At 52.5% G+C, this 22,795-nt stretch overlaps 8 protein-coding genes across 8 annotated transcripts; 3 read left to right on the top strand and 5 right to left on the bottom strand.

Moving 5' to 3' along the window:
- Positions 1-1,784: 1,784 nt before the first annotated feature.
- NUU61_003839 (DNA-directed DNA polymerase POL5) lies at positions 1,785-5,036 on the top strand (the record flags this gene model as incomplete). The annotated part of the gene is made up of 5 exons (XM_056654421.1): positions 1,785-2,156; positions 2,222-2,807; positions 2,868-3,676; positions 3,734-4,039; positions 4,098-5,036. 5 exons carry the CDS (start codon positions 1,785-1,787, stop codon positions 5,034-5,036), a joined length of 3,012 nt encoding a protein of 1,003 aa, XP_056512448.1.
- Positions 5,037-5,221: 185 nt separating this feature from the next.
- On the bottom strand, positions 5,222-6,406 carry NUU61_003838 (MOSC domain-containing protein; the record flags this gene model as incomplete). The annotated part of the gene is made up of 1 exon (XM_056654420.1): positions 5,222-6,406. One exon carries the CDS (start codon positions 6,404-6,406, stop codon positions 5,222-5,224), a length of 1,185 nt encoding a protein of 394 aa, XP_056512447.1.
- Positions 6,407-6,954: 548 nt separating this feature from the next.
- NUU61_003837 (putative pyroglutamyl peptidase type I) lies at positions 6,955-7,839 on the bottom strand (the record flags this gene model as incomplete). The annotated part of the gene is made up of 2 exons (XM_056654419.1): positions 6,955-7,647; positions 7,735-7,839. 2 exons carry the CDS (start codon positions 7,837-7,839, stop codon positions 6,955-6,957), a joined length of 798 nt encoding a protein of 265 aa, XP_056512446.1.
- Positions 7,840-8,346: 507 nt separating this feature from the next.
- Positions 8,347-9,555, bottom strand: NUU61_003836 (uncharacterized protein; the record flags this gene model as incomplete). Its single annotated transcript, XM_056654418.1, has 3 exons — positions 8,347-8,890; positions 8,929-9,046; positions 9,096-9,555. 3 exons carry the CDS (start codon positions 9,553-9,555, stop codon positions 8,347-8,349), a joined length of 1,122 nt encoding a protein of 373 aa, XP_056512445.1.
- Positions 9,556-9,697: 142 nt separating this feature from the next.
- Positions 9,698-10,191, bottom strand: NUU61_003835 (uncharacterized protein; the record flags this gene model as incomplete). Its single annotated transcript, XM_056654417.1, has 2 exons — positions 9,698-10,042; positions 10,129-10,191. 2 exons carry the CDS (start codon positions 10,189-10,191, stop codon positions 9,698-9,700), a joined length of 408 nt encoding a protein of 135 aa, XP_056512444.1.
- Positions 10,192-12,493: 2,302 nt separating this feature from the next.
- Positions 12,494-14,487, top strand: NUU61_003834 (uncharacterized protein; the record flags this gene model as incomplete). The annotated part of the gene is made up of 2 exons (XM_056654416.1): positions 12,494-12,708; positions 12,747-14,487. 2 exons carry the CDS (start codon positions 12,494-12,496, stop codon positions 14,485-14,487), a joined length of 1,956 nt encoding a protein of 651 aa, XP_056512443.1.
- A 2,139-nt stretch (positions 14,488-16,626) lies between these two features.
- NUU61_003833 (putative checkpoint protein kinase (SldA)) lies at positions 16,627-20,453 on the bottom strand (the record flags this gene model as incomplete). Its single annotated transcript, XM_056654415.1, has 3 exons — positions 16,627-18,854; positions 18,917-19,349; positions 19,461-20,453. The coding sequence occupies 3 exons, from the start codon at positions 20,451-20,453 to the stop codon at positions 16,627-16,629; spliced, it is 3,654 nt and encodes a 1,217-aa protein (XP_056512442.1).
- A 279-nt stretch (positions 20,454-20,732) lies between these two features.
- Positions 20,733-22,717, top strand: NUU61_003832 (DNA-(apurinic or apyrimidinic site) lyase APN1; the record flags this gene model as incomplete). Its single annotated transcript, XM_056654414.1, has 5 exons — positions 20,733-21,285; positions 21,352-21,388; positions 21,450-21,569; positions 21,633-21,767; positions 21,844-22,717. 5 exons carry the CDS (start codon positions 20,733-20,735, stop codon positions 22,715-22,717), a joined length of 1,719 nt encoding a protein of 572 aa, XP_056512441.1.
- Between the last annotated feature and the right edge of the window lie 78 nt (positions 22,718-22,795).

Below are 22,795 nucleotides of genomic sequence, written 5' to 3'. Positions count from 1 at the left end.
AATCCTCTCCTCGAAATGCCCCCCGATCTGCGGCACTATTGAATCCCCGGGGCTGCTCGCTCCCATGGCGCCATGCCCATGCCCACGTCCCCCTCGGCTTCGTGCCTGTCAATCCCACTAACAACCCTCCCCCGATCGTGCTATCAGGTCCTAGTGCATGACTCCACATATGCACCCCCTTCCCCCTATCCTATACCGAATCAATGGCGCCTAATGATAACATCGCGCACAGCCCCCAGTCGTGGGCTCTGTCCTGTCAAAATCCTCGTATTCTTCTGGTTTTTTTTTTTTTTTTCTCTCTAGGTGGGATGGATAGATCACAGATCACAGTCTGTGTTTGATACACCACGCCTGTCTCTTTAGAACTATTCTATCAATATTCTCCTTTTATTGTATGTGTTGTAACAATCCACGATCTTCACTTCTAGCTTTCCTATTTTTCTTTCAGCCGTACCGCATCCTTCCAATAATGCCTCGGGTCCGGGGCAATCAATCTACTAGTCGTGGGACGCCTGCAGGCAGGTCCATGTGCTGGGATGTCAACTGGCGCATGCCCGACTAACCCGTGGACCTACCTCTATAGTGTAGAAGCCTGCGCGCCTCGACCGATCGTGTGTCACCAGCTGCAGGGGAAGCTATCCACAGAAAAAAAGAGGTGGTTCCCACATGCTATGTATCACCTGCAAATTTGACATGTACATGAAATGCTGAACGTGGTTGCCGTGGTTGCCTGTCGTGGCACCTAAGCAAAAACGATATATATCATTAATGGATCTTCGGTTGCATATACGGACCACCACAGATCACTATTCTACTAGATACGATACAATAGTATCGACATTTGGAATGCTGATTTTCCATATTCTCGAGATCAACACATCACATTTGACAGTAGATGTAATTCTCTTTTTGGTTCCTTGGTGTCGCCACGCCAAAACAATAGCTTATGCAGGTATCCAACTCCTCATAGTTCGGTGCGATGCATCGAGAGATAGACCCGGATCCGAACCTCAGCTGGACTCCACGCAAAACTCTCTTGGCTTTTGAAGTCAACTGTGTTTTGTCTTTGGAACCAGAAAATCGCCACGGATCCCGAAACGCAATTCCGCGAGCCTTGGTCAATTATTCATTCTATCCTTGGTCGCCGAGGCAAATTTCCGTGTTCCCCTGAATGGATGCAGCAAACTACTGTCTGCTGGAATCGACCTGTATAGCTGTAATCTCTGTATATTTTGTAGATTTGAAGAGCTACAGTGAGGTCTTTTCTTTACGATCTGGTGAGGGTCATTTGTCTACTCTGAATGTCCGAAGTGCTCACTCAGGGGCTGGTGGATACGAACTTGACAATCTTCGAAAATTATTCGGGTCCTGTGGTTTATTCGTTTCTTGAGGTCTGCTAGGATTTTGCTGGTTTCCAAGGAAACAAAAGGACAAATAAGCATAGTATCTGTTCATGCTCAGTACTCTGCTAACTATAGGATAGTTGGCCTACCTAGACAGATATATATCGCCACAAGTAGTCACCACACCCAATGGCCCACCCAAAGAATAAACCACCAATTCCGTATTTGAATACTCTTTATCTTGAATACTAATGCAATTCTGAACACTTTCATTGCAATTCTTGAGTTGTTGAGGTCATCGCATACATCGCCAACTGCTTATCAGCTTATCAGTCTACGCTAGTCCCAATCAGGACACCGCCCGAATTTTTTCTGGCAATGCCGTCTGGCGAAAGAAGCGAATTGATCAAGCATTCTCTCCAGTTATTTTTTTTTATTGCAATGGCTCCTCCTCAAGCCGGATCGAAGAAGCGGCGTCGCGAGCCCGCCAATGTCGACGTCAAGCTGGTAGAGATCTACGAGGACCTCGCCAGCGAAAAGGACGAGATCCGACTCAAGGCCGCACAGGCGCTTGTCTCGCAGTTCACGCCGGACAAGAGCCCGGCCGACGAGCAGATTAAGAAGGCGCTGCAGCGACTGTTCCGCGGTCTCTGCAGTAGCCGCAAAGCTGCGCGCATTGGTTTCTCCATTGCGCTGACCGAGGTCCTCACGCAGATTTTCTCGGCCCCGCGAGAGTCGACGCAGTTCGGGCTGTCGGACGCTCTTCAGATTTGGGAGTCGCAGTCTAACTCCTCGGGTAGCGAGTCGGGACAGGTTGGTGGTTTTCTCGAATTGATTGCACTGAATTAGTACTAACTAGACTACCTGGATCAATACAGGAGCAACGCGATCATGTCTTCGGTCGTCTTTTTGGCGCAGAAGCTATTATCAAGTCGTCGGTCCTCTTCCAGCCCGCGGTGCCTTTTACGCAATGGACCAAGGTCCTCGATCTGGTCTTTGAACTGTCCCAGAAAAAGCCATGGATTCGGGAAGAATGTGGATGGATTGTCTATCGCTGTGTCTACGACCTCTCGTCGCGCAAGATGAACGCCAAGTTTGCGGAGGCTGCTCTGGAGCGCTTGTGCTCGCACGACCTGGCTCGGTCGCCCGAGGGTGTTGCGATCTGGCTGGCGGCTAAGGACATGTTCCCTACTGCCGAATTCCCGAGCAAGGCCTGGAAGCATGATGATCCCTTAGATACCAAGGAGCGCAACAGTTTGTCGAAAATCATGAAGGAGTCGTCCGCCGCTGACAGCGAGGACGACAACCAGGCAAAGAATGCCAAGTCTTCCGGAGTGTGGAATTCCAAGCTTCATTTTGCTTGGGACGCGGTGTTGTCTCGGACCAGTGATGGAAGCCCCAAGTCGAAGACATCCAAATCGTCTCGTTTGAGCTTTGCTGATTTTTGGACGGAGGTTGTGGATAGTGAGTGACCGCAGCATGTAACACCACTAAAAATGCTGCAGAACTGACATGTTATTTCAGACGGGCTGTTTGCTTCGGCATCATCCGACGAACGCAAGTACTGGGGCTTCCTCCTGTTCGTCAAAGTCCTCAATGAGGGTTCGCCGCAGCAAGCCTCGCACGTGTTTACGAAAAATCTCGTGCGATGCCTGATGAACCAGCTGGCCGTTGAGGACCGGTACCTGCACCGCATGGCCGTCAAAGCCAGCAAAGCAATCCAGGGCCGAGTCTCGAAAGAGCCCGGGTTTGCGGCGCCGGCGGTTCGTGGCCTGATGGCGACCAGCGGGACCGTGAATTTCGACCAGGCCACGAAGACGAAGACCGTCGAGAAGATCGTGGCCGAGGCTAGCGCCGAGGCTCTCAAGGAGATTGTCCCCTTGTTCGAGCAGCTCATGCGGCGCCCCGGCACGAGCGACGAAAAGGCCGCTGCGTCCAGCCGCCAATTCCTCGCGGGCCTGCTTCTCACCACCGTGCGATCGAAGGCTTCTACGACCGGCGATTCTGCGGATGAGTTGCAACCAGTCCTCGAGCAGATCTTGTTCATTTTCGTGCGTTTTGCGTACTTCACGGATAGTGGGAATAGCTCAACTGCCCCTGAACCGGCTGTCACTCAGCCCACGCAGGAGCTGTTGAGGAACCGCATCAACTCTTGCTTGAACAGTCTCCTGGCATCTCAGAAGTATGCCGCCACTCTACCGTACGCGGTCGTCCGCCAGATCCGCGATGCCGTCAAGTCCGGGGAATATGGCAAATTCATCATCGAAATGGACGATACTCTACAGAACTCGGTGAAGACAGCCTTCAAGTCACTGAAGAAGCTGTCGAGCAAGGTAAGCATTTGTATTTCCCGTGGCCTGATGTTGTCAATAAAGCTAACGTCATCCAAGGAAAAGAAGGGAGAGACCTCTGGTGTTGCCGCATTCAAGCTCCTCTACTCCATGACCATCTTGCAAGTGTACAGCGGAGACGCCGATGCCGTGTCTATGCTGGACGAGTTAGAGTTCTGCTACTCCAAGTTCCTGGGAGACCAGGATTCTAAGAAGGGGGATACTTCCGACGCATCGGATGCGCTGGTGGAGATTCTGCTGAGTTTCGCATCGAAACAGTCGCAACTGTTCCGTCGCATGAGCGAGCAGGTGTTTGGTGCTTTTGCGGACCAGGTCACAGAGAATGGGTTGGAGTCGCTGATCTCGGTATGCACCTGTCATCATTCTCTGGGTTTTCCTGATGTGATGTGCTAATTATCTTCAGATTCTGGAGGCCAAGGAAAGTCTGGCTGGACAGCAGGAAATGTTCGAAGAGCAGGATGAAGGCGAAGATGAAGAGGAAGACGACGAAAAGGACGAGGATGCGGAAATGATTGACGCCGACGAGCTCGACAGCGACGTAGAAGTCGTGGAAGCAGACGGCGGCTCGGATGGCTCTGACTCGTCGAATGATGACGACGATCACGACGACGACGACGAAAAAGAAGGAGAAGGGGAAGGGGAAGATGCCCTCGAAGTAGCCGCCTTCGAAGCCAAGCTCGCCGCCGCCCTTGGCACCCACCGCGCCGACCAAGACCTCAACGCCGCCGAATCCGACTCCGACGCCGACATGAACGACGACGAGATGGAGCAAGTCGACGCGCAACTCGCCCAAGTCTTCCGCGCACGCAAGCAAGTCGCGTCCCAGCGCCAGGACAAGAAAGACGCGCGCGAGAACATGATCAACTTCAAGAACCGGGTGCTAGACCTGCTCGAGATCTTCGTGAAGAAGAGCCACTCGCGGCTACTGGCTCTAGACCTGCTGCTGCCGCTGCTGCGACTGGCGCGGCGGTCGACCGTCAAGCAGATTGCCAACAAGGCCAACGCCGTGCTGCGCGAGTATACCAAACTCTGTAAAGGCAGTGCCGTGCCTCCGATCAATGGGTCTGACGAGGCGAAGCCTGTTTGGGAGCTGCTTCGTTCTGTTCATAAGGAGGCAGGGCATAGTGGGCCGCCGATGCATGCGACTGCGTGCAGCCAGGCGAGTTTGCTTGTGGTGAAGGTTTTGGTGGCGCATGATAAGAAGGCTATCGCTCATGTTGTCGATGTCTATGCTGCGACGCGCAAGGAGCAGCTGGGGAGTACTAAGTGCCATGTGCAGCCGACATTCTTTACGGACTGGAATAATTGGTGCGTGTCGGCGAGCAAGCAGCTGAAGAACTAGCGGTGGATGTGTACCTATGGGAGTTACCATTACTGCTATACTAGCACTACAATTGTAGATAGTTTGCATGGAGCCGCAGACAAATACTAAATAGATGGATGGCCTTGGAAAAGACCCGAGCAATTTAGGTCCAAAAAGCATATACATCCACCCACGGACTACAATATAATTAAATGATGATTTCCTCAGAACCCAGTGATATACCGATGATCCTTCGTCTCCTCCAGCACATCAACCTTCATCCCAACGCGCACAACACCCTCCTGGCGCGGGGCACTCAGCATCCCAAAACACGGCTTAAACTTGATCCCCTCATCGACCCGCCGATACGATATAAGCGTATCCCACGGCTGCTTCTTATGCTTGCGCGCAGAGACAGGATCTACATTGGGCACCTGGCAGCGAGCACAGCGAGCAAGGATATCAAGATCAAGCGGGATAGTCAATGGCGCCCTTGCACTGGGTGGAGTCGAATCACAACGACTTTCCTCGCGAATCCGCACAAGTTTCCACGAATCCTCGCTCCACGGCTTCTCACCCCGCACAACGATATTCGGCCGGAATCTCTCCACAGTAATCGGGTCCAGACCCGCGCCGCGCAGCCGCGTGTTCAGCTCTGCGAGCGACGCTTCCGACGCCATCAGCACCGGGTGCACGTCCGGGAATCCTGTCGTCTGGACGCGGCCCAGTTGGCTGGGCGCGCCGTTGCCTTGCAGAATGCGCGCGGCGGGGCCCTTGTAGACGAGAGCGACGGGGCGGCCGAGGAACTGTGAGAAGGGCGCGTTGATGACTGCGCTGTAGAGATAGCCGTCTGTGTCGGTGTCCCAGATGCGCACTGCGGCTGGGGTGGTGTTTGCGGCGAGCCAGGTGGGGGTTGGATGGGATGGGATGCGGATGGTGTGCATATCCTCAGACTCAACATCTTCAGTCTCAATATCAATAGCAATATCAGTTTTGTTGTTGTGGTTGTTGATCTCCCTCGGAACCCGCACAACCAACTCCTCCCCATCCGCACTCAACGCCGTCGTGATCCGCGTCATATTCGGGATCTGGCGGATAGTCAGAAACTGATTGGTCGCGGCATCGACCAGCATCCAGCGCCGGTCGAGATCAAGCCCGTGCTCCCGCAGCGTCGTCTCCTGCACCTCGAAGCCGCGGCACGATTTGATCGGGTACATGCGCAACGAGACAATTTCGCTTGATTGCCTCGGAGTGCGACGCCATAGGCGTGAAAATGGTGGAAGCCATCGTCTAGGATTGTTGTGGTTGGTCCATCCCTTGAGCTCGGGAATGATGAGGGTTGGGATGAGAGGGATCAGAAGGATGAGGGCAAGGACCACCGCGGAGAGTGTGGAGTGTGCTTCTAGCATTTTCCCTCCCGTCTCTTTTACTTTGTCTGCTTCGTGTTTGACTGAATGCTCACAAGTAAGAAAGGTCGAGATCTCGGAGTTTGATAAGAGATCGCGGTTGTTAGGGCTCGCGTTCGGGTTGATCGGTGGCGTTTTGCCGGGTCTCGCCGCCTTGGTGCTATAGTCGATCGAGGTAGATTAGAGGGATGAGATGCGAATGGGCATATATGTGTGATACAAGTCAAGACTTTTATGCAGTGTAAATTTGACTATGCTCCTGGGCGGTTTTGCAAACTTTGTCCTACCATCCGAGTATATATTTTGCAATGAGTCATGTTAGATTCTGGGATATATCGTAGACAACCAAACTAGACAAGTCCCTGCCTGAACACCACACGCACGTCAAGATCCAGGGAAAGGATGGTCTGCAATCCGACTCGAAAGAAAAGGGCTCGATGCTGACCACCTGCCCGAGAAAGAGAAAAGAAAAGAAAAGAAAAGAAAGACTAAAAGCAGCATATACTAGAGATAGAGTTATGGGTAGCTTTGCAAGCATATTATGTAGCATTCTATGCAGCCTGTTTCTCATCAATCCAACAAGTCACCATGGTCTTGATCAAGGCCAATATAATGGCCCGCCCACGCTCGATATCCGCATCCTGCGAGGCCCCAGGAATATGGAAGAAGAGCACATTGCGGTCTTGGCCATTGAGCATCGCCAAGGACATGCTGGTATAGAAGATAAAGTCACAGAGGTAGTGCCCAGCATCCTTGGAGACGCGAAGATCTGACGTTGCCGGCGCAAACGCACGCCATGTATCGGCGAAGTGGTCGTTGGGCGGATAGGGCGCGGCGGAACCGGATGGAACCTGCGTGGTAGCACAGCCAGGAGTTAGAACTGGGGGAAGCCCCATCTCCTTCCATAGCTTCTCGCCGTCTTCGTAGCCCGAGCGGCCCTGGACGTCTGTGATGTGGTAGTCATCGCGGTGGGCCAGCGTCTCGACGGAGTAGTAGGGCCGCGGCGAGATGCCGATGTGGATGACCAGATCAGGGCGGCGTCCACCGTGCGACGCGGCGAATTCTTCCAGGATCACGGGCAGGGCCTGGCGCACGGTGGCGTAGGCGACGGGGATGGGCGATGGGTGCACATGGAGGGAGATGCGGCGCACAGAGGGGTCGTCTTTCGGGGATGGGAAGGTGAAGGATGACGGGAGCGAGGAGGCGATTAAATAAGAGGCGTTTACCAGGTTGCTTTTGAAGGGCTAATGATGATGGACGTCAGTGGGTTGCACGGGTCAGCCCGGGTCGGGATCCAGCGTGATCCGGGGTGTCGATCACTTACCCCAAACCCCGTTATCAGCACCGACACTTCGTTGGGGGGCTTGAGCGGGTTGCAATGGATTGCCCGTTCGAGTGGAGTGCAGTGGTAGAGCAGCGGGACCGTAGTCTCCCATGATGGAAGAGAAATTCAAGAGATGATTGAAGGAAGGGTGAGTTTCACGATGCGATGTGCCTTTTGCCTCCGCGGGTAACCGCATGCGGGGTCTTGGCTCGGCCAATGAGTTAACTCGTCTTTACTTCAACATTAACTCTAGATAACTATATTAAATATTAGTAGAATAATATTACATGAATATCAATTATCAATTTAACTGATATGCTATATTCAATAGAGCTTAGCTATGTCACTTTGCTTACTGGATCATGATCCATGTCAGGTAAGGGGCAAGGCTGACCAAGAGTCTTGGAACCTTGGAATTCTCAAGTGAGTGCTTGCTAACATCCACTTGCTATATGCTAGCCATTTACAAGGTTAGTAATTAGTAGTTAAACCGCTTGGTAGGTAATAGAAATTTGTTCGATTTATCATATAAAGCACAACATCTTGGGAACCAAGTGACTAGAAAAAGAAATATTGTACCAAGTTAAAAACACAGTCTATCCACTCTACCCCACTAGAATCAGTCCGATAATTTCGTCTGACACAAACGCCCATAGACAGCCCCTCCGGTGATCTCCGCCCAGGCGTCATTTCCAACACATCGCCAGCACCAAAACACATCCTCGGGGTCATACTTCTTCTTGACTGACTGGAGGTAGTGGTACTTGTCTCCCCACCAATCCTCTTTCCAATCCGGATCATAGGGGTCTGCCTCATTGCCGTAGGTCCCCATGTCCGGAGCGAACTCCTTCAAGGCCTTCAACTTCTTGGCCATGACCTCGTTCTGGAAGCGATGAATCTCCTCGTACCCTGCATTATCGGGCCACATATCCGTCTGCTGCGCAACCAGATAGGTCTTGCGCCACGAGGGGTTGACCGCCGTCATCGGCTGGGGTTCCAGTACCTTTCCGCGCGCGACAAGGTTCAACAAGAGGGCATACTGGGACACGATCTGTTCACCATGAGTGTCGTGATCCAAGGTGATGTTCTTCAGCAGATTCGGCAGCTTGTCCTTTTTGGAGACCGGAGAGTGCTTGTCGATGAACCACGATGTCATCATGGACCTGTTCTGTCGTCGGTGATGTGTGGAGCGGACTGGTACCACGCGAAGAACGAATCCCAGACTTGAAACTTGGAGATGATAAAGAGGGAACTGCCGTTGTAGCGAATTAAATCATTGACAACGTGGTGGTTCATGGTGTCCTTGGCCTTGTTCACCGCTGTAGTCGAGTTGTCCTTGAGCAATTTGACCAACGGGTGCGTGTACACCATTTTCCCATTCCTTTTTCAGGAGAACGGCCGTGCCTGAGAAGCCTTCGTCTACGAGGGCGGGAACACTGGCCATTACGTTTGCAGTTGCGTTGAGCAGTTGGGCGGTGCCACGGGCATTGAGAGCGTCGATGTCCAAGACGTGCCCAAGGGCCGGGCGTTCAGGGAATGCTTTGACCGTGGCCGAGGTCACGATGCCGTAGGTGCCACCTCCTCCGCCGCGCAGGGCAATGAAGAGGTCTTTGTGCTGACAGGCGTTGGCGGTGACATGCTCACCCAACGCGAGCACGATTTGGTATTCGAGAACTTGATCGGCTCCGAGTCCGAATTCGTGACTGGCAGGGCCATGGCCTCCGCCCTGGAGATAGCCGCCGATAGCACCGACAGTCTTGACGAGATTTAGTTTTTGAGATCTTCTCTCATTTTTCTGGTGGGAAATTGTGCTGATAGGAGAGCCCATCCTTGATATGTTTGATCCAAATGGATAAACTGCCGTATCCGAGCGATCTATCGAAATCTCGTTAGTTTCCGCTGTTCAATGGCCATGGAACTGCGAGTGAATATCCTTTACCTTTGCGAGATATCGTGGCCATTGTTCTTGACTACCAGTCGCACATTATGATACCTGGCAAATTTGATGCCGGCGGCGACGTCCTTTGCCTTGGTTGCTCTGATGGTGGTGTACACGGGTAATTACCCAGATCGCACTGCGGGTAGTGATAGACCCCCAGCGTGGCATTGATGGCGGGACACCTCTCAATGGTGGGATAGCTGTATCCAGTGGGGAATCCCGCCAGCCACGAGTTGGTTGTCCAGTTCGAGCTGATCTGTTGGCATTTGTGCTGACTGTAACCCTCTCCGTGATAGTATGGTTTGGCAATAGGTTCATTGCGGAGAAGCTTTCCATCCACAGTAGCGTTGAGGGTTTTCCATGTCGAAGCCGAAGGCTAGCAGTCGTCCGTTGGAGTCTGTATTTTGTTCGAGTTAGATTCAGGAGTGGGGGTGAAGCAGTCCAAATTTGAGAAGGACGTACGCATTTGCATTTGGCGAGGATCATTGGCGCCCCCACCAGAAACAGGAGGCTTGAAATAAGCATCTTGAAGGTGCAGATATTTGTAACTACGAGTGTCGAAGCAGGAGAGGGGGTGGTGTCAGTATTTATATTTGCTTCAAATTGCTCCCCTCCACTTTACCGTCCTAGTCAAATCTTTTTTATTTTTATTTTCTTTTGGTTCTTCCCGGTAAATGAACCGGTCTTGGGCTGGTACCCCTGGAGGGAATTACCATAACCCATTGATGCCTATTCCATATCTCCACCCGACGAAGAAATCACCAAACCAAGCTGTACTGGTCATGGAGACCCGGAAGCTTTGCAGAACCAATGTCCTATCGAGGTATAGTTTATAGGGCAGCCCTTGGGGGCTGACGGACTGTCGGAACCAACTATGCCGAACAGCATCATGCAAAAATGGGCCTTCCATGAAAGTTTGGGTGTCAAGCTAATCGATCGCATTGCTTTCCTTTGGTGATTGGGGCCACAAGAGGGTGATCATTGGAGGCGAAATACAGTAACTCCATTAAAGCTTGGTGTGTCTAAATACCGCAAAGGGTATAGTTGATGAAAATCCCCGTGCTCAAGCACGACTGGAAGCTGAAAAAAAGCGGGCGATCAGAGCATTCCGGTTGGCACCGCCGAGCTGCTGTTTCGGTTGCGTGAGCCGGAGATCGACCTGGCTTGTCTGGGAGAGTGAGCTCCTTTCCCAGGTTATTCAAGTATTGGGAGTCTCGGAAATTGGATCAATTTATTCTGACCAAATCCCATGGCGTCCATTCGAGATATGAGAAGGCCTAGCCATTTGCCCTGTAGTCTCCGTAGGAAGAGTTGTGTGGTTAGTAGCAATTTCTTGTGCATAGAGAAACGGGCAGCCGAGTGTCTGTTTCAGCCTCCGATCCAGCTCACACCGCATGGACTCGGGTTGAGCCTCGAAGGGGAATTGCACTCTGGCCCAACTGCAGTCGCCCCTTTTTTTTTGGTACTGTGTGCTTCAGGCAGAATTCAGGCACCAAAGAAAGGTGCCTGAATCCTCACACATAAATGACACAGACCATCACGTGCTGGTACACATACCGTCATATAACCGCTACACGTGCGGCGCGTCCGAACGCGTCTTTCGCGTTGGTGGGGACATCTCCTCTTCCTCCGCAACGCTGATTGCCTCCGCCCCATGGCCCATCCCCAATGCGGTGATATTGGTTCTTGTCGAGACCCTGACCGCACAATGCCGAGCCTACAAAAAAAAGTGCAGATCCGAGGCCATTGTGCCGTTTCTGTGACAAGAAAACTCCCCGGGTCGGTTTGTTGCAATGGTGATCCCGAGGTGCAGAAGATCTGGTGCAGCTTGGCTCGGGAGTACCCTCGAGGTAGCCCTTGCAGGTCTCTGGAGGAACTGGTGATCAAACGTACAGGATTGCTTGTTCTTCATTTTTTTTACACTGGGTTGAGTCCCTGATACCACCTGGAGTTAGGGCCATTCCCGGGGACTACTAGGTATGGACACGGGTTCTCTAGCCCCATCTTCCTCCCCGAGAGAGCCCTACAACAAAAAAGAAGAAAAAAAAGCCATACTGTACTCTTTGTCACCAGGTCATTCCAGGAATATGAAATCTTCTGCATCTTGCAAGCAAGGTACAACCTGCAGCCTTCGATCTAGGCAAGACTCGAGAAAATCTAAACAAACCCAACACATTCCCATGCAAAAAGTAGAGAAAGATGAGCCCGTGCTTTAGTCGCGAGTAGCGCAGTGGCATTTTGCAGTGGGCCGTTGAGCAAAGTACTGAGTACCCGCGTCCAGCGCCCGTCCACCCCCAGTAACTTCGGTACCGGGTACCACGTCCAATTTGTCTGGGCGCCCAACCTCCCCCATCTCTTTCTTCCTCATTTCTTCTCTTCCTCTCTTCACCTTCCACCCTCCCGCGTTTCCTCCCCCCCCTTCTCTGCGAGATTCTTTCTCGTGCTTCTTTTTTTGCTTTCGCTTCTCCACCCTTTCTCTTTTCGTTTCTTTTGTTTCTTGTGGTATTTGGTCAAGAAATTCTCCATTTCCTACGCCGAGATGGAGCTGCAGATGTGATCTGGTGATATCTAGTTGGCGCATTCCACAACCCCTCCTGATCACCCACACCGACAACTCGGATTTCTTTGTCCTCGCCTCTTGCTGCCTTCGTTCAATTTTCCTTTTCCTTATCCTTTATCACGAATCACGACTTGTTAACGCGACCCTTTGCGCTTCCAAATCAAAGCTGCAGCTTCAATTTACCCTCACACCAACAACCAAGAAAAAGAGAACCCATTGCTCTGATTTTCGAAACATTCCACACGTGGTGGCCACGAGATCGTCACCATGGCTCAACGTCAACTCTCGCGAACTCTCCCGAAGAACTTCACCTTTCCTTCTCTCAGTGCCGATGAGCCGAAGACCCCCGAGCGTCCCTCAACCAATGTCGAAGTTCCCCCTCCGCCTCGCCACTCTGTTTCCAGCTTCCGGTTGCCAAAAACTCGAGTTCGCTCAGGCACAGATGTTTGCGCGCGGATGGATCTGGATCTGAATATCTTCCGGTTCCAAGGCTCGGATGTTCCCTTGCCCTCGATCGAAGTCCCCCCAACAACACCGAGCTGGAAGAGTCCTTCTCCAACGAATCTACTGGTAGTGATGAGCGCTTCCTTGCCCCGCCTCGTGAGCGGATGACGTTCAAAACCCCGCCCGCTCAGATTCGTGGTACGCCTTTCGACGATTGCAACGCTGAAAACCCGTGGCCCTCGTGGGATCAGACGCCACTGGTGGCAGGTGCGATCAAGCGCCCCGGCTCCGCGTGCTCTAGCATGTCTGATTCATCGGTCGAGTCCATCGAGACTTTTGCATCGCGTCCATCTGTGGGAGGAAGTTGCTCGAGTGTTGAGAGTGATGTTTTCGATTCGTATTTCCCCTTGGAGCTCCCTAAAGAGCTGGAATCGGAGCCGCCGACTTTGCCCAAGCAGACGGCGCGCCGAGCTCCTGTCCACGACAAATCTTGGACTCGTGAGATGGATAACCATCTGTGGAACACCTATCAGCTTTATCTCCAGGACCCTACCATCACTCCATTCAAGATGACCCCGGGAAGCATTCCCCCTCTGGGAGTCACCTCGCGGGTCGCTCGCCGTGCGAAGAAGACCTGGGACCAGAAACGGCGTCGCATCGCCCAGTCTCAGCCGACCACGTCCGGTGATTGCAGCGGTAACTCGACCCCCAAGGCCACGGAGAATGCGGCGCAGCCGGCGTGGCCCAAGTCTGATACCAAGACTCGAGGACGGCTCAAGTTTTTGTGCCGACGCAAGTTCTCCATTTCTCCCCATTACCAGCGCTTGATGCAATCTCGCAGCCCGGAGCCCGTCGCGGAGATGTTCGGTGCCGCCTCAGAGCCCCGCGTCCGTGACTTTGCCGATACCAAGTCTACGCCATATGCCACTCGTGACCTCGGTGTCTCACTTACCACACCAAACGACCCGACCCCGTTGTCGCAATTTGCACAAGAAACGAACGGAGCGACTGAGTCAAAGACGGAATGGTTTAATAACCCCGTGGCTGAAGAGTCTCAAAATGTCCCAGCCCCAGCTCCCATCCCGCATCTCAATGTGGAATCCACCCACAGCATTCCACGTCTTGGTTCGCCATTTGTGTACAACACTTGGGGCCCGGGAGGTCCGAGCCGCCAAATCCATAATCCTCCTGCCTCTGGTCGGCGTGAGACCGTTCATGCGCCTGGCCGTCGGTTGCGACGTAACACCCAGCTGGAGAAAGCGCTTCAGAACGCAGATGATGTCTTCTCGAACGCTCCGGCCGGGAACAAGGATCCCTCAGATGAGCAAGTTTCAAGTCGCCTGGAGCTCTACATCCGTGACAACAAATTCCAAGACATCGGCCACGGCCGAGTGCGCATACGCAACCGTGGAGCCACGACCGGCGCTGTGAATACTCGAGATATCAACCAGCTTTTCTCTCCCCCTTCGTCGCTCAACTCACAGCCCGACGAGGCCACCCCAGCCATGAAGCCGCCTGTCAACCCGTTGCTCAACCTTGGTGGCGAGCACATCAAACGGCTGGGCTCACCTTTCAGGGTGGAAGGCCCGCTTAAGCGTCGTGAGCCTCCTCGCCGGTTCATCAGACACGCCCCCTCTCTTTCCGACCCATTCTCGAGCGGGGGCCCTCCTTCTGACAGCCCCATGGTCAACTACTCTCCGAGCCAAGAGCAGGTGAAACCCATGGGCTCATTGACATACGATTCTACTGAGGAAAATCTCTCCGATGCCGAGCGTATCCGCCGGCAGATCTTGAACATGCCTTTCTCGCGCAAATAGACGCGTCTTGCTGTCCAATTTTCCGAATCCCGTTCTCATTGGTGTTGATTCGTTTGCGAGATTTCTTCCTCTTTGCATAATGACCTAAACGAGATACAGGGGCTCGGTACTGCCTCCCCCTTTTTCTTTTTACAGCTTTTATGACAGCAACGGCATTGATGACCGTTATGATATGTTTGGTTGGGGCCTTTTGAGTCCTGACCCTTTTTTGGTGCTCAAGCACCTTGAAGACGATACACCATCACCGGGATTCTTTTTTTTTTTTTTTTTTTTTTTCCCTTGTGTTGATTCCGGCAACTCTGCACCCTGCATTGGCTTGATGTTCATCGACCTGCGAAAATCAGCAACGTCAATTTTAGATTGCTTTGTGCGTGTTGGGTTTTGGTTTCGATCTTGCCGACTTCAATTGGAACCCATCTTCATTCATTCACGACCTCGATCATGATGGTTATCATTGTTTGGCTGCCGGAAATTCAACACTGGCGTTTTCGAGCCGAATCTGTTACCAACCTTGCTTGCCACCATGCGAGTTCATCCTTTCTTTTGCTCCTCGACGGACATGTTTCCTTTCCCTTCGAACATTCGACGGCCTCACGAACACGAGGCCAACACAGAAAATCTCAAAGAAAAAAAAAATAAAAAAGAGTACAAAATCAAACCCGAAAACCCCAGTTTCGCTGTCACAATTATTCGCCATCTTTTGCGACCCACACACTCTCTACATTCCTTTTCCTTTTCCTTTTTTTCCCTGGTTGTTTCGATTTTCCAGTCGCCTTTTCGTCTCTATGGGGCCTACTACGACCCGCTGTGATAACCATTGAGATGGACCCGACTTTCAACTTTCCATTCGATCTATCCCGTCACCGATGACACGACCATTCGCCTCCATTCCAGCATCGATCTGGTTGGATGGCAACATTACCCCCCAAAAAGAGAGATGAGCAAGACGATATACATGCCAATTTTTTCATAGACGATCCGAAACGAAACGACGCACATGAAATTGCAATTGGCCAACGACATCCCTGAGACGCAGCGAGGTGTTAGGATTCTCTTCTTTTGCCAGCGACCTTTATTGTTCTCTTCTCTGCTTTCTTTTCTCTCGTCTATCTTCTCATAATCTGCATCCATCGACTCAGATCTGGATCTCAGATCTTCTTTCCGTCTTGATGCTTGTCTGATCTTGATCTCTCTGATCTTTGTGATCTCTGATCAAGTGATTTTTCTTGTTCTTCTCTTCGTTGAATGTCTTCTTCGCAAGATTCCGATTCTCGCTCTGTGATTCCCCAAGCTCGTGATTCCTGTCTTAGGCTTGTATCCGGAACAATTGCATTCGAGATTTTTTTTCTTCTTCTGTCTCCCGTGTTTCTTCTCTTCGGTACTTTGCGTACGGTGTCTTTTTTCTCACTCTCATGACCGTCATGTGCTGGATGTCTGGCTTTCTTGCATTTCCAGAGCTTTGTCATTTTCTCAATTTTTTTCTTTTGCCTCATCGCCGGTGAAGGTGTTAGCGCTATCTTTTTTTTTCATTCTCCAGAGGGATCGCTTGTTTCAGATCTCCAATCGATTTTTTTATTTTCCATTTCTTCTTTGCTTTGTAGATCTTGTAGTGTACTTACAGGTGGTTACATGGGCATTCTTTATGGATTCCATTCAGCTTTGCCTTGTACGTGATGTCTCAGAGATGAATCTTGTAAGTAGTCGGACTTGTCTAGCTCGGCTTCATGGACTTGGAGCATTGGAGCAGGCCATGGCTTGGTTAAAGGAATACTAGAAACAGGATGATTGATTGGAAGGCTGTGTGGAGCTACAGCATTTTTAGAAATAGCTACTTGTAGAGATTCTTGGTCAAGGGTAGACACGGACAGAACAAGGCTGGAGAAATTTCATATCAGAGGGGAAAGATAATCTATATGCCAGAACAAGGATATCAACATAAGAAGCCCATTATCAGTGAAGATAGAAAAATACACAGAAGGGCAGGAAAGGCAGCAAAGAAAGAAAAGAAGGGGGGTATAGAGGAGGACAAAAAAAAGAGGTTCTTTCTAGGAACAACAGTAGAGGAAATAAAAAAGAAGCAGACAAAAAAAAGGAAAAAAAGGGGCTGATAAGCACTGAGCAGAGAAGGCACCATTACCATCACCGCTCGAGCTTCCGCTTTCGCTCAGCGAGAATAGCCTCGATCTTGCGCAGTTGGAGGGCAAGTCCCTTCTTCTCGGCATTCGCGAGAAGCCACTCCTCCATGTTGCGGCGGACATGACGCATGGAATGGAGGACTGGAAGGATAGGGTGTGGCGAAGAAGGAGCAGACGAAGTATCCACAGCACCATGCTCGCGCTCCATGCTCACCCAGCGCTCCGCGCCGGGGTTCAGCAGCAGATCGAAGACGTCGGCCCAAAGCTCGCGGTCCCAGTAGCGCTTGAGAGACTCGCGGATGCGATACGTGCGAACAACAGGGTCTGCAAGACCGGTGCTGGTGCGCACAGGGGTCGACTCGATGTATTTGCCGAACAGCAGGACGTGAATGGTGCCGGCGATGCCGTACAAATCGATCTGGTGGGTCCAGGGGCGCATCTCACGGATTTCATTGCACTCGTGTGTGCCGGTTTCCCAGTCGGCGATGAATTGGACCGCGGGCGAGAAGGCGTTCATGTCGATGCCGCGGCCGAAGTCGATCAGGGCCAGGCCCTTGTTCTGCCAGCCGTGGGCCCCACTGGGGGCGTAGTGGATGCTCTCACGCGGATCAGTGGGGGACTCGTCGGCTCCCAGGTCCAGGAGAGAAAGTGCCTTGGCGGGTAGTTCGTTGGGGTTGGGCTCCTCGAGGCGGACGAGACAATTGTCGGCTTTGATATCGCCGTGGAGGATTCCGTTGGCGTGGAGTCCTTCGATGGTGCGAAAGAGCTCGACCGAGAAAAACATGGCCAGTGCCTCATCAAGTCCTCCATCGGCGTTGTACTCGTTGCGGATGATGTTGACCAGGTCCAGCAGTGTGCCCTGTCCGCGGTAGTCTTCCACCAGGAAGCTCTCCCGCCTGTGCACGTGCAGTTCATGTGCACGAACGATGCTGTCAGTAGCACGAGTGTGGTTGGAAGATTGCTCCAAACGGTCGTGTGCTGCACGGAGCATGTAGAACTCCCACGCGCTCGATGGCCCATGTTCTACCTTGACGGCCTCGAAGGGATAGCGAGGCTTTTCGTTAGGTTTCGGTTTTGTCGGTTGGGAATCTCGGCCTGCGTTTTCGTCATCGGAATCAGAATTATATGACTCGAGGCTGTCAACACTTTCTGCGAGGTAGACCGGGGCATATGCGCCTGCTCCGAGTTCGCGCCGGATGATGTAGCTACGCTCGGCCCCTGGGAATTCGAGAATGGGAGTGTCGAATTCTTCGTCGTCGCCACTCTTGGACCGCCTGCTATGATTCTTCACAAACTTCTGAATCACGGAGGCATAATTGCTGTCCTCAACGTGGCCGTGGTATCCCATGTATGACGCGAGCGGTGGGTCCAAGGAGTTCAGAATCGTGTTGCGGACGCCCTTGTCAGTTGGATTGCATTGCGTATCCTTGATTATTGCTTCCCGCCGGCGAAGCTTTGGTGCAAGTGCCTTGAAAGCAGTTGGGCTGAAAGGGACATCAGATGTGGAGCCAACAGTATGATCTCCTTGGTAGGGAGTGGCTGCCCCCAATGGGCTAGATAGAAGAAGATCGCCCATTGGAGGCATACCAGGTGACCGAGGTTTCGACGGAGTTTTCGCATTGTATAAATTGGCACGAGCGGCAGTCATTGAAACCGAAGACTCCGTCTGCTCGACAATGGGCGTCATGAATGGCAAGCGGTTCTGAGCCATGATTGCCGGGTCGCGGTACGGGCCATAGGGAGGGTCATAGTCTTCAGGCATTTCCGGTACAAATCGTTCTCTCCCTGGTGTTCCTTGTGCAGAACCACTGGCGGCTCCATCACTGACGGCGGATTGGGAGACCGTGTCCGCAGCATCGATAGCCGGAATGTCTCGACTCGCAGTAAATTCTGTCCACTCACCGCCGTCGACGCTTTCAGCGCGCGTGGTGTCGGTATATTCAGTGTCGTCATAGGATTTGTGAAAGGTATGCGTCTCGTCGTCGCCAAAGTCACTCGAAGCCGCCGAGATATGTCCCGTGCCAGTACTGTCCCCGGCACTGGTGTAGTCCTCATCCTCATAGTCACTGTCGCATAAGCTATCAGCAGCATCTTCAGTCTCAGCTTTCAATGGTTGGTTGAAGATGCTGTAGATCTCATCTGTTGCAGCGCGAGTATGCATGGTCATTGTCGGCTCTCTGGTACTCTTCCGCCGAACCTTGGAGCCAGTAGGCGAGTCGAACTTCATTTTGACTGCATGGCTTGTTAGGGTACTCGAAAAGAGCTTATCCACTCAATATAACGCAAGCACTTACCGGTTTGTGTTTCCCCTTTCACTTTGAAACGTCTCGCTTTGCCCGACTTGCCTTCGGGGGCGCCATCCTGGTCATAGGATTGTGTTTGTTCGTCAATCTTCAGCTTTTGGTTTAGTTGCTCCGGCAATTCTTGGTCAGGAGTGGCAGCTTTGGGCTTCCCTGGCTGACCATCGGCGCCGCCAACGTTTCCAGAGATTTGTTGCAAGGGTTCCTTCTGGGAGCACCAATTCTTTCCGATCCATCCGCGCTTCATGGCCCTCAGTTCTTCGAAGCTGATCTCATGCGCCGGGTTGTTGTGATCCGGGTATACAGCCTCCAAGTCGACGAAGACACGCTCACGTCGACCAGTCCGCGGATTAACCGCTTCCCTTACGTGGTGTTCCGGAACTGGTTTTGGTTGTACGGGTTCTTGGGTAGGAAGATTTGGATTGAACTGGATACACAGAATCGAAGCCCCGTCATAGGTTCATGCCAGCAATTAGTCCTGTGATCGTAAATATATGGAGGTCTGAAAAGGAAATGGGCAACCCAAATCACCACTCACCTCGTCCCTGAAAATGGCCATCTTTTGCGTTGGCCCCGACTTCTTGCCAGCTTTCAAAGTCTCTCCCGCCCATGGCTTCGCCTCCACCTGATTCTCCTTTTTGCGTTCCTGCATCGAGCCGATGCTCTCCCATCCCTTGGTCGGGCCACTAGTTGCGGGTTGGCTCGCAGAGCCAGAGTCAGAATCGGAGAAAATCGACATTTTTGGCTTTCCGGACTTGGTCTTCGCGCCTCCGCCCGTTGACGGTGATGGTCGCGAGGCCTGCGGGTCAGCCGAGATATCTGAAGGAGCAAATGGATCCATCTTTGCGGCCAGCGCGGGACGGACAGTCGGCAAGGCCGGTGAAGAAGGGCCGGCATCCTGCGGGCGTTGTTCGTATCGCTGCTGGAATTCATCATATTTCCGCGCCAGTCGCTCTACAGGTCGTGCCTCGCGGTCCACACCGAGTCTGTAAACCTCATCTGCCTGCGCCCATCGCCCCGCACCTTCAAGCCACGCGGCAAATTCCTCGTAGAAAAGGGCAAGGCCCTCGCCAATGTGATGGCGTGCGAGGAAGGCAAACGTTTCGCGGGGGGCATCGGAGAAAAGCCGAATGTAATGAAGCCATAGACGCAAATACCGGGGATCATTCTTGTAGTGGGAGGAAGACAGGAATGATTTCGTTGCTCGCTCGAGTAATTGAAGGAGCCCCGACTCGGGGGTCGCCTGGGCGGATGGGTAGGCGTTGAGGGTCCATTTAACGTAGCGATCATAAACGTCGAGTGGATCGTCTGACTCTACTATTGACTGCAGTTCACCTTCGTATTCCTGGCGAATGGCATCGTTGAGGGTTCGCGTGTCGTTCGGAGATGGCGACGCGATCTTGTCATTGTTGCTCCCTGCCGAAAAGATCTGGGCAAGTTGTCTGGCGGATCGGCCCCCGGGGAGGGATTGGATGTTTTCCTTCTGGTTCTCAATGATGTTAAAATCGATCAAATCATCAGAGGCCGCCATGTTGAGCGACAGCACAGGATATCTCGTTGGAGAGGCGTGTGTGTTGCTCAAGGCGAGGGGCGCAATGATTTGGTTATCGATAAACATCACATGACCGTTGGCCGGGCGACCGCCACGTGACTATGATTCTTTTGACTGATCTACTTTCTATACTCCTTGCTACTCTCGAAACGGCTTTTGTCTGGGTGAAGAGATCCCGAGAAGAGCGAGGAAGGACTATAAGCCTTGCTCAACGCGCGTATTGCTAGTTCATATCTTTAGACCACCCATTACGGTGGGATGCCTCGAGAATCGCCTGTTAAATCATCCAGCGACCCAACCCGCAAATCCTCGATGTGCGCAGATTCTGTGACCCAAGCAGGTCACAAAAGGAATCTCAGCAATGGAACATCTGGTGATTCTCCTGTGAGAAGATCCAAGCGCCAGAAATCCAGCGCCAACCTGAAAGAACCTTCGTCTCCAGAGACATCGGAAACCGAGACCGAACAGGTTATTATCGCGCCTAAAAAGGAGGCAGGCAGTGCGACAGCACTGGTTGACACTCCGAAGAAAAGGGGATCTGCCAAGAAAGCGAACACTGCCCCAATTATCAAGAGTGAAACCACCGAGGACACGAAGACCGTGTCCAATATCGCGGGTGGCAAGCCAGAAAGTGTGGCAAAGACAGAAGAGGCAGATACCGACATTAAGAAAGAAGCCAAAGCCACCCCCAACAAGCCCCAAAAGAAGGGGAAGAAAGCAACCAAAGAAAAAGACACCGAGACAATGCCGTTGGCACCACGGTCGCAAGGCCTCCGCATGTTCGTCGGTGCTCATGTCAGTGCTGCAAAAGGTGGGTTACCTCGTCAAAGTCTATCAATGAAAAGAACTGAACGCTGACAAGAACTTTGCTGATCAGGTGTTTTCAACTCAATCCATAATAGCGTGCAGATTGGGTAAGTCCATGCCTTAGCTGGATGTCTTTGGTCTGATAGAAAACTAACCTGAGAATGTTAGTGGCAACGCATTGGCTCTGTTCCTGAAGTCGCAGCGAAAATGGGACAACCCGGCTCTCTTGGACGATCATCGAGATCAGTTCCGACAACTCTGTGCAGAGCATAAATACGATGCAGCCAAGTTAGTTTCTGCGATTGAACGAGTATTTCGATTGAAACAAATAGCTAACCGCACTATCTACAGGCACATTCTCCCGCATGGATCTTACCTGGTCAACCTGGCACAAAATGATAAGGCCAAGGCCAAACAGGCCTACGACTCCTTCCTGGATGATCTCCGGCGCTGCGAGGCTCTAGGGATCACACTATACAATTTCCAGTGAGTTGACTATATCCCAACATTCACCAACGCTGTCTGGGTACGTCAACACACACTAATCCTTTTGCTTCATTAGCCCTGGGAGTAGCAACCAAACCCCTCTTCCCGACGCCCTCTCCCGACTCGCAAGCACCCTGAGCCAAGCAATCTCCGACACAACAACCGTCGTCCCCGTCCTGGAGACAATGTGCGGCCACGGCAGCACAATCGGCGGCTCACTAACAGAATTCCGCGATCTGCTAGCCCTAATCCCGAAAGAGCACCACTCCCGGATCGGCATCTGCATCGACACCTGCCACAGTTTTGCAGCGGGATACGACCTGGCCTCACCAGCGGGATTCAAGTCCTTCCTCACCGAGTTCGACGAGCTAATCGGTCTGCACCACCTGCGCGCCCTGCACCTCAACGACTCCAAGGCCCCGCGCGCTAGCAAACGCGACCTGCACGCCAACATCGGCACGGGGTTCCTGGGCCTGCGCGCGTTCCATAACGTGATGAACGAGTCGCGCTTCGAGGGGCTGCCCATGATTCTAGAAACGCCTATCGATCGGCCGCATGGCCAGCCTGCTTCGGCTGCGGATGATGGTGCGGACGGTGAGGATGGCAGCGAGAGTGATTCTGCGAAGACGAAGAAGAAAAAGCCTGCTAAAAAGACTCCTAAACGTCCTGCGGGTGCGACCCCACCGACTGTCGCTGACCCCGGCGTCTGGGCGCGCGAGATCAAGTTGCTGGAATCGCTTATTGGCATGGATCCGGATGGTGAGGAATTCCGAGCTCTTGAAGCACGCTTGGCGGAGGAAGGACGGGAGGTACGCGAGAAGCACCAGGATCAGTTTGAGCGGAAGCTCGAGGCAGAGGAAAAGAAGAAGGCAAAGGCATCTGGAAAAGCACAAAAGAGTTTGATGGATATGATGAAGAAGGGGGCTACGGAGGATGAGAAAAAGACGTGAGCTCCACACGGAGTCTGAATCGCCATATCGCCAATCCTGGCCTGTTCCATGCGAATTCATAGGCTCGTCCATAATAGG

This window comes from Penicillium alfredii (assembly GCF_028826965.1).
Source record: "Penicillium alfredii strain IBT 34128 chromosome Unknown utg000005l_segment0_segment0, whole genome shotgun sequence".
Classification (NCBI taxonomy): domain Eukaryota; kingdom Fungi; phylum Ascomycota; class Eurotiomycetes; order Eurotiales; family Aspergillaceae; genus Penicillium; species Penicillium alfredii.
The sequence above is the reverse complement of the archived record's forward strand: the minus strand, read 5'-3'. Positions and strand labels throughout refer to the sequence as shown.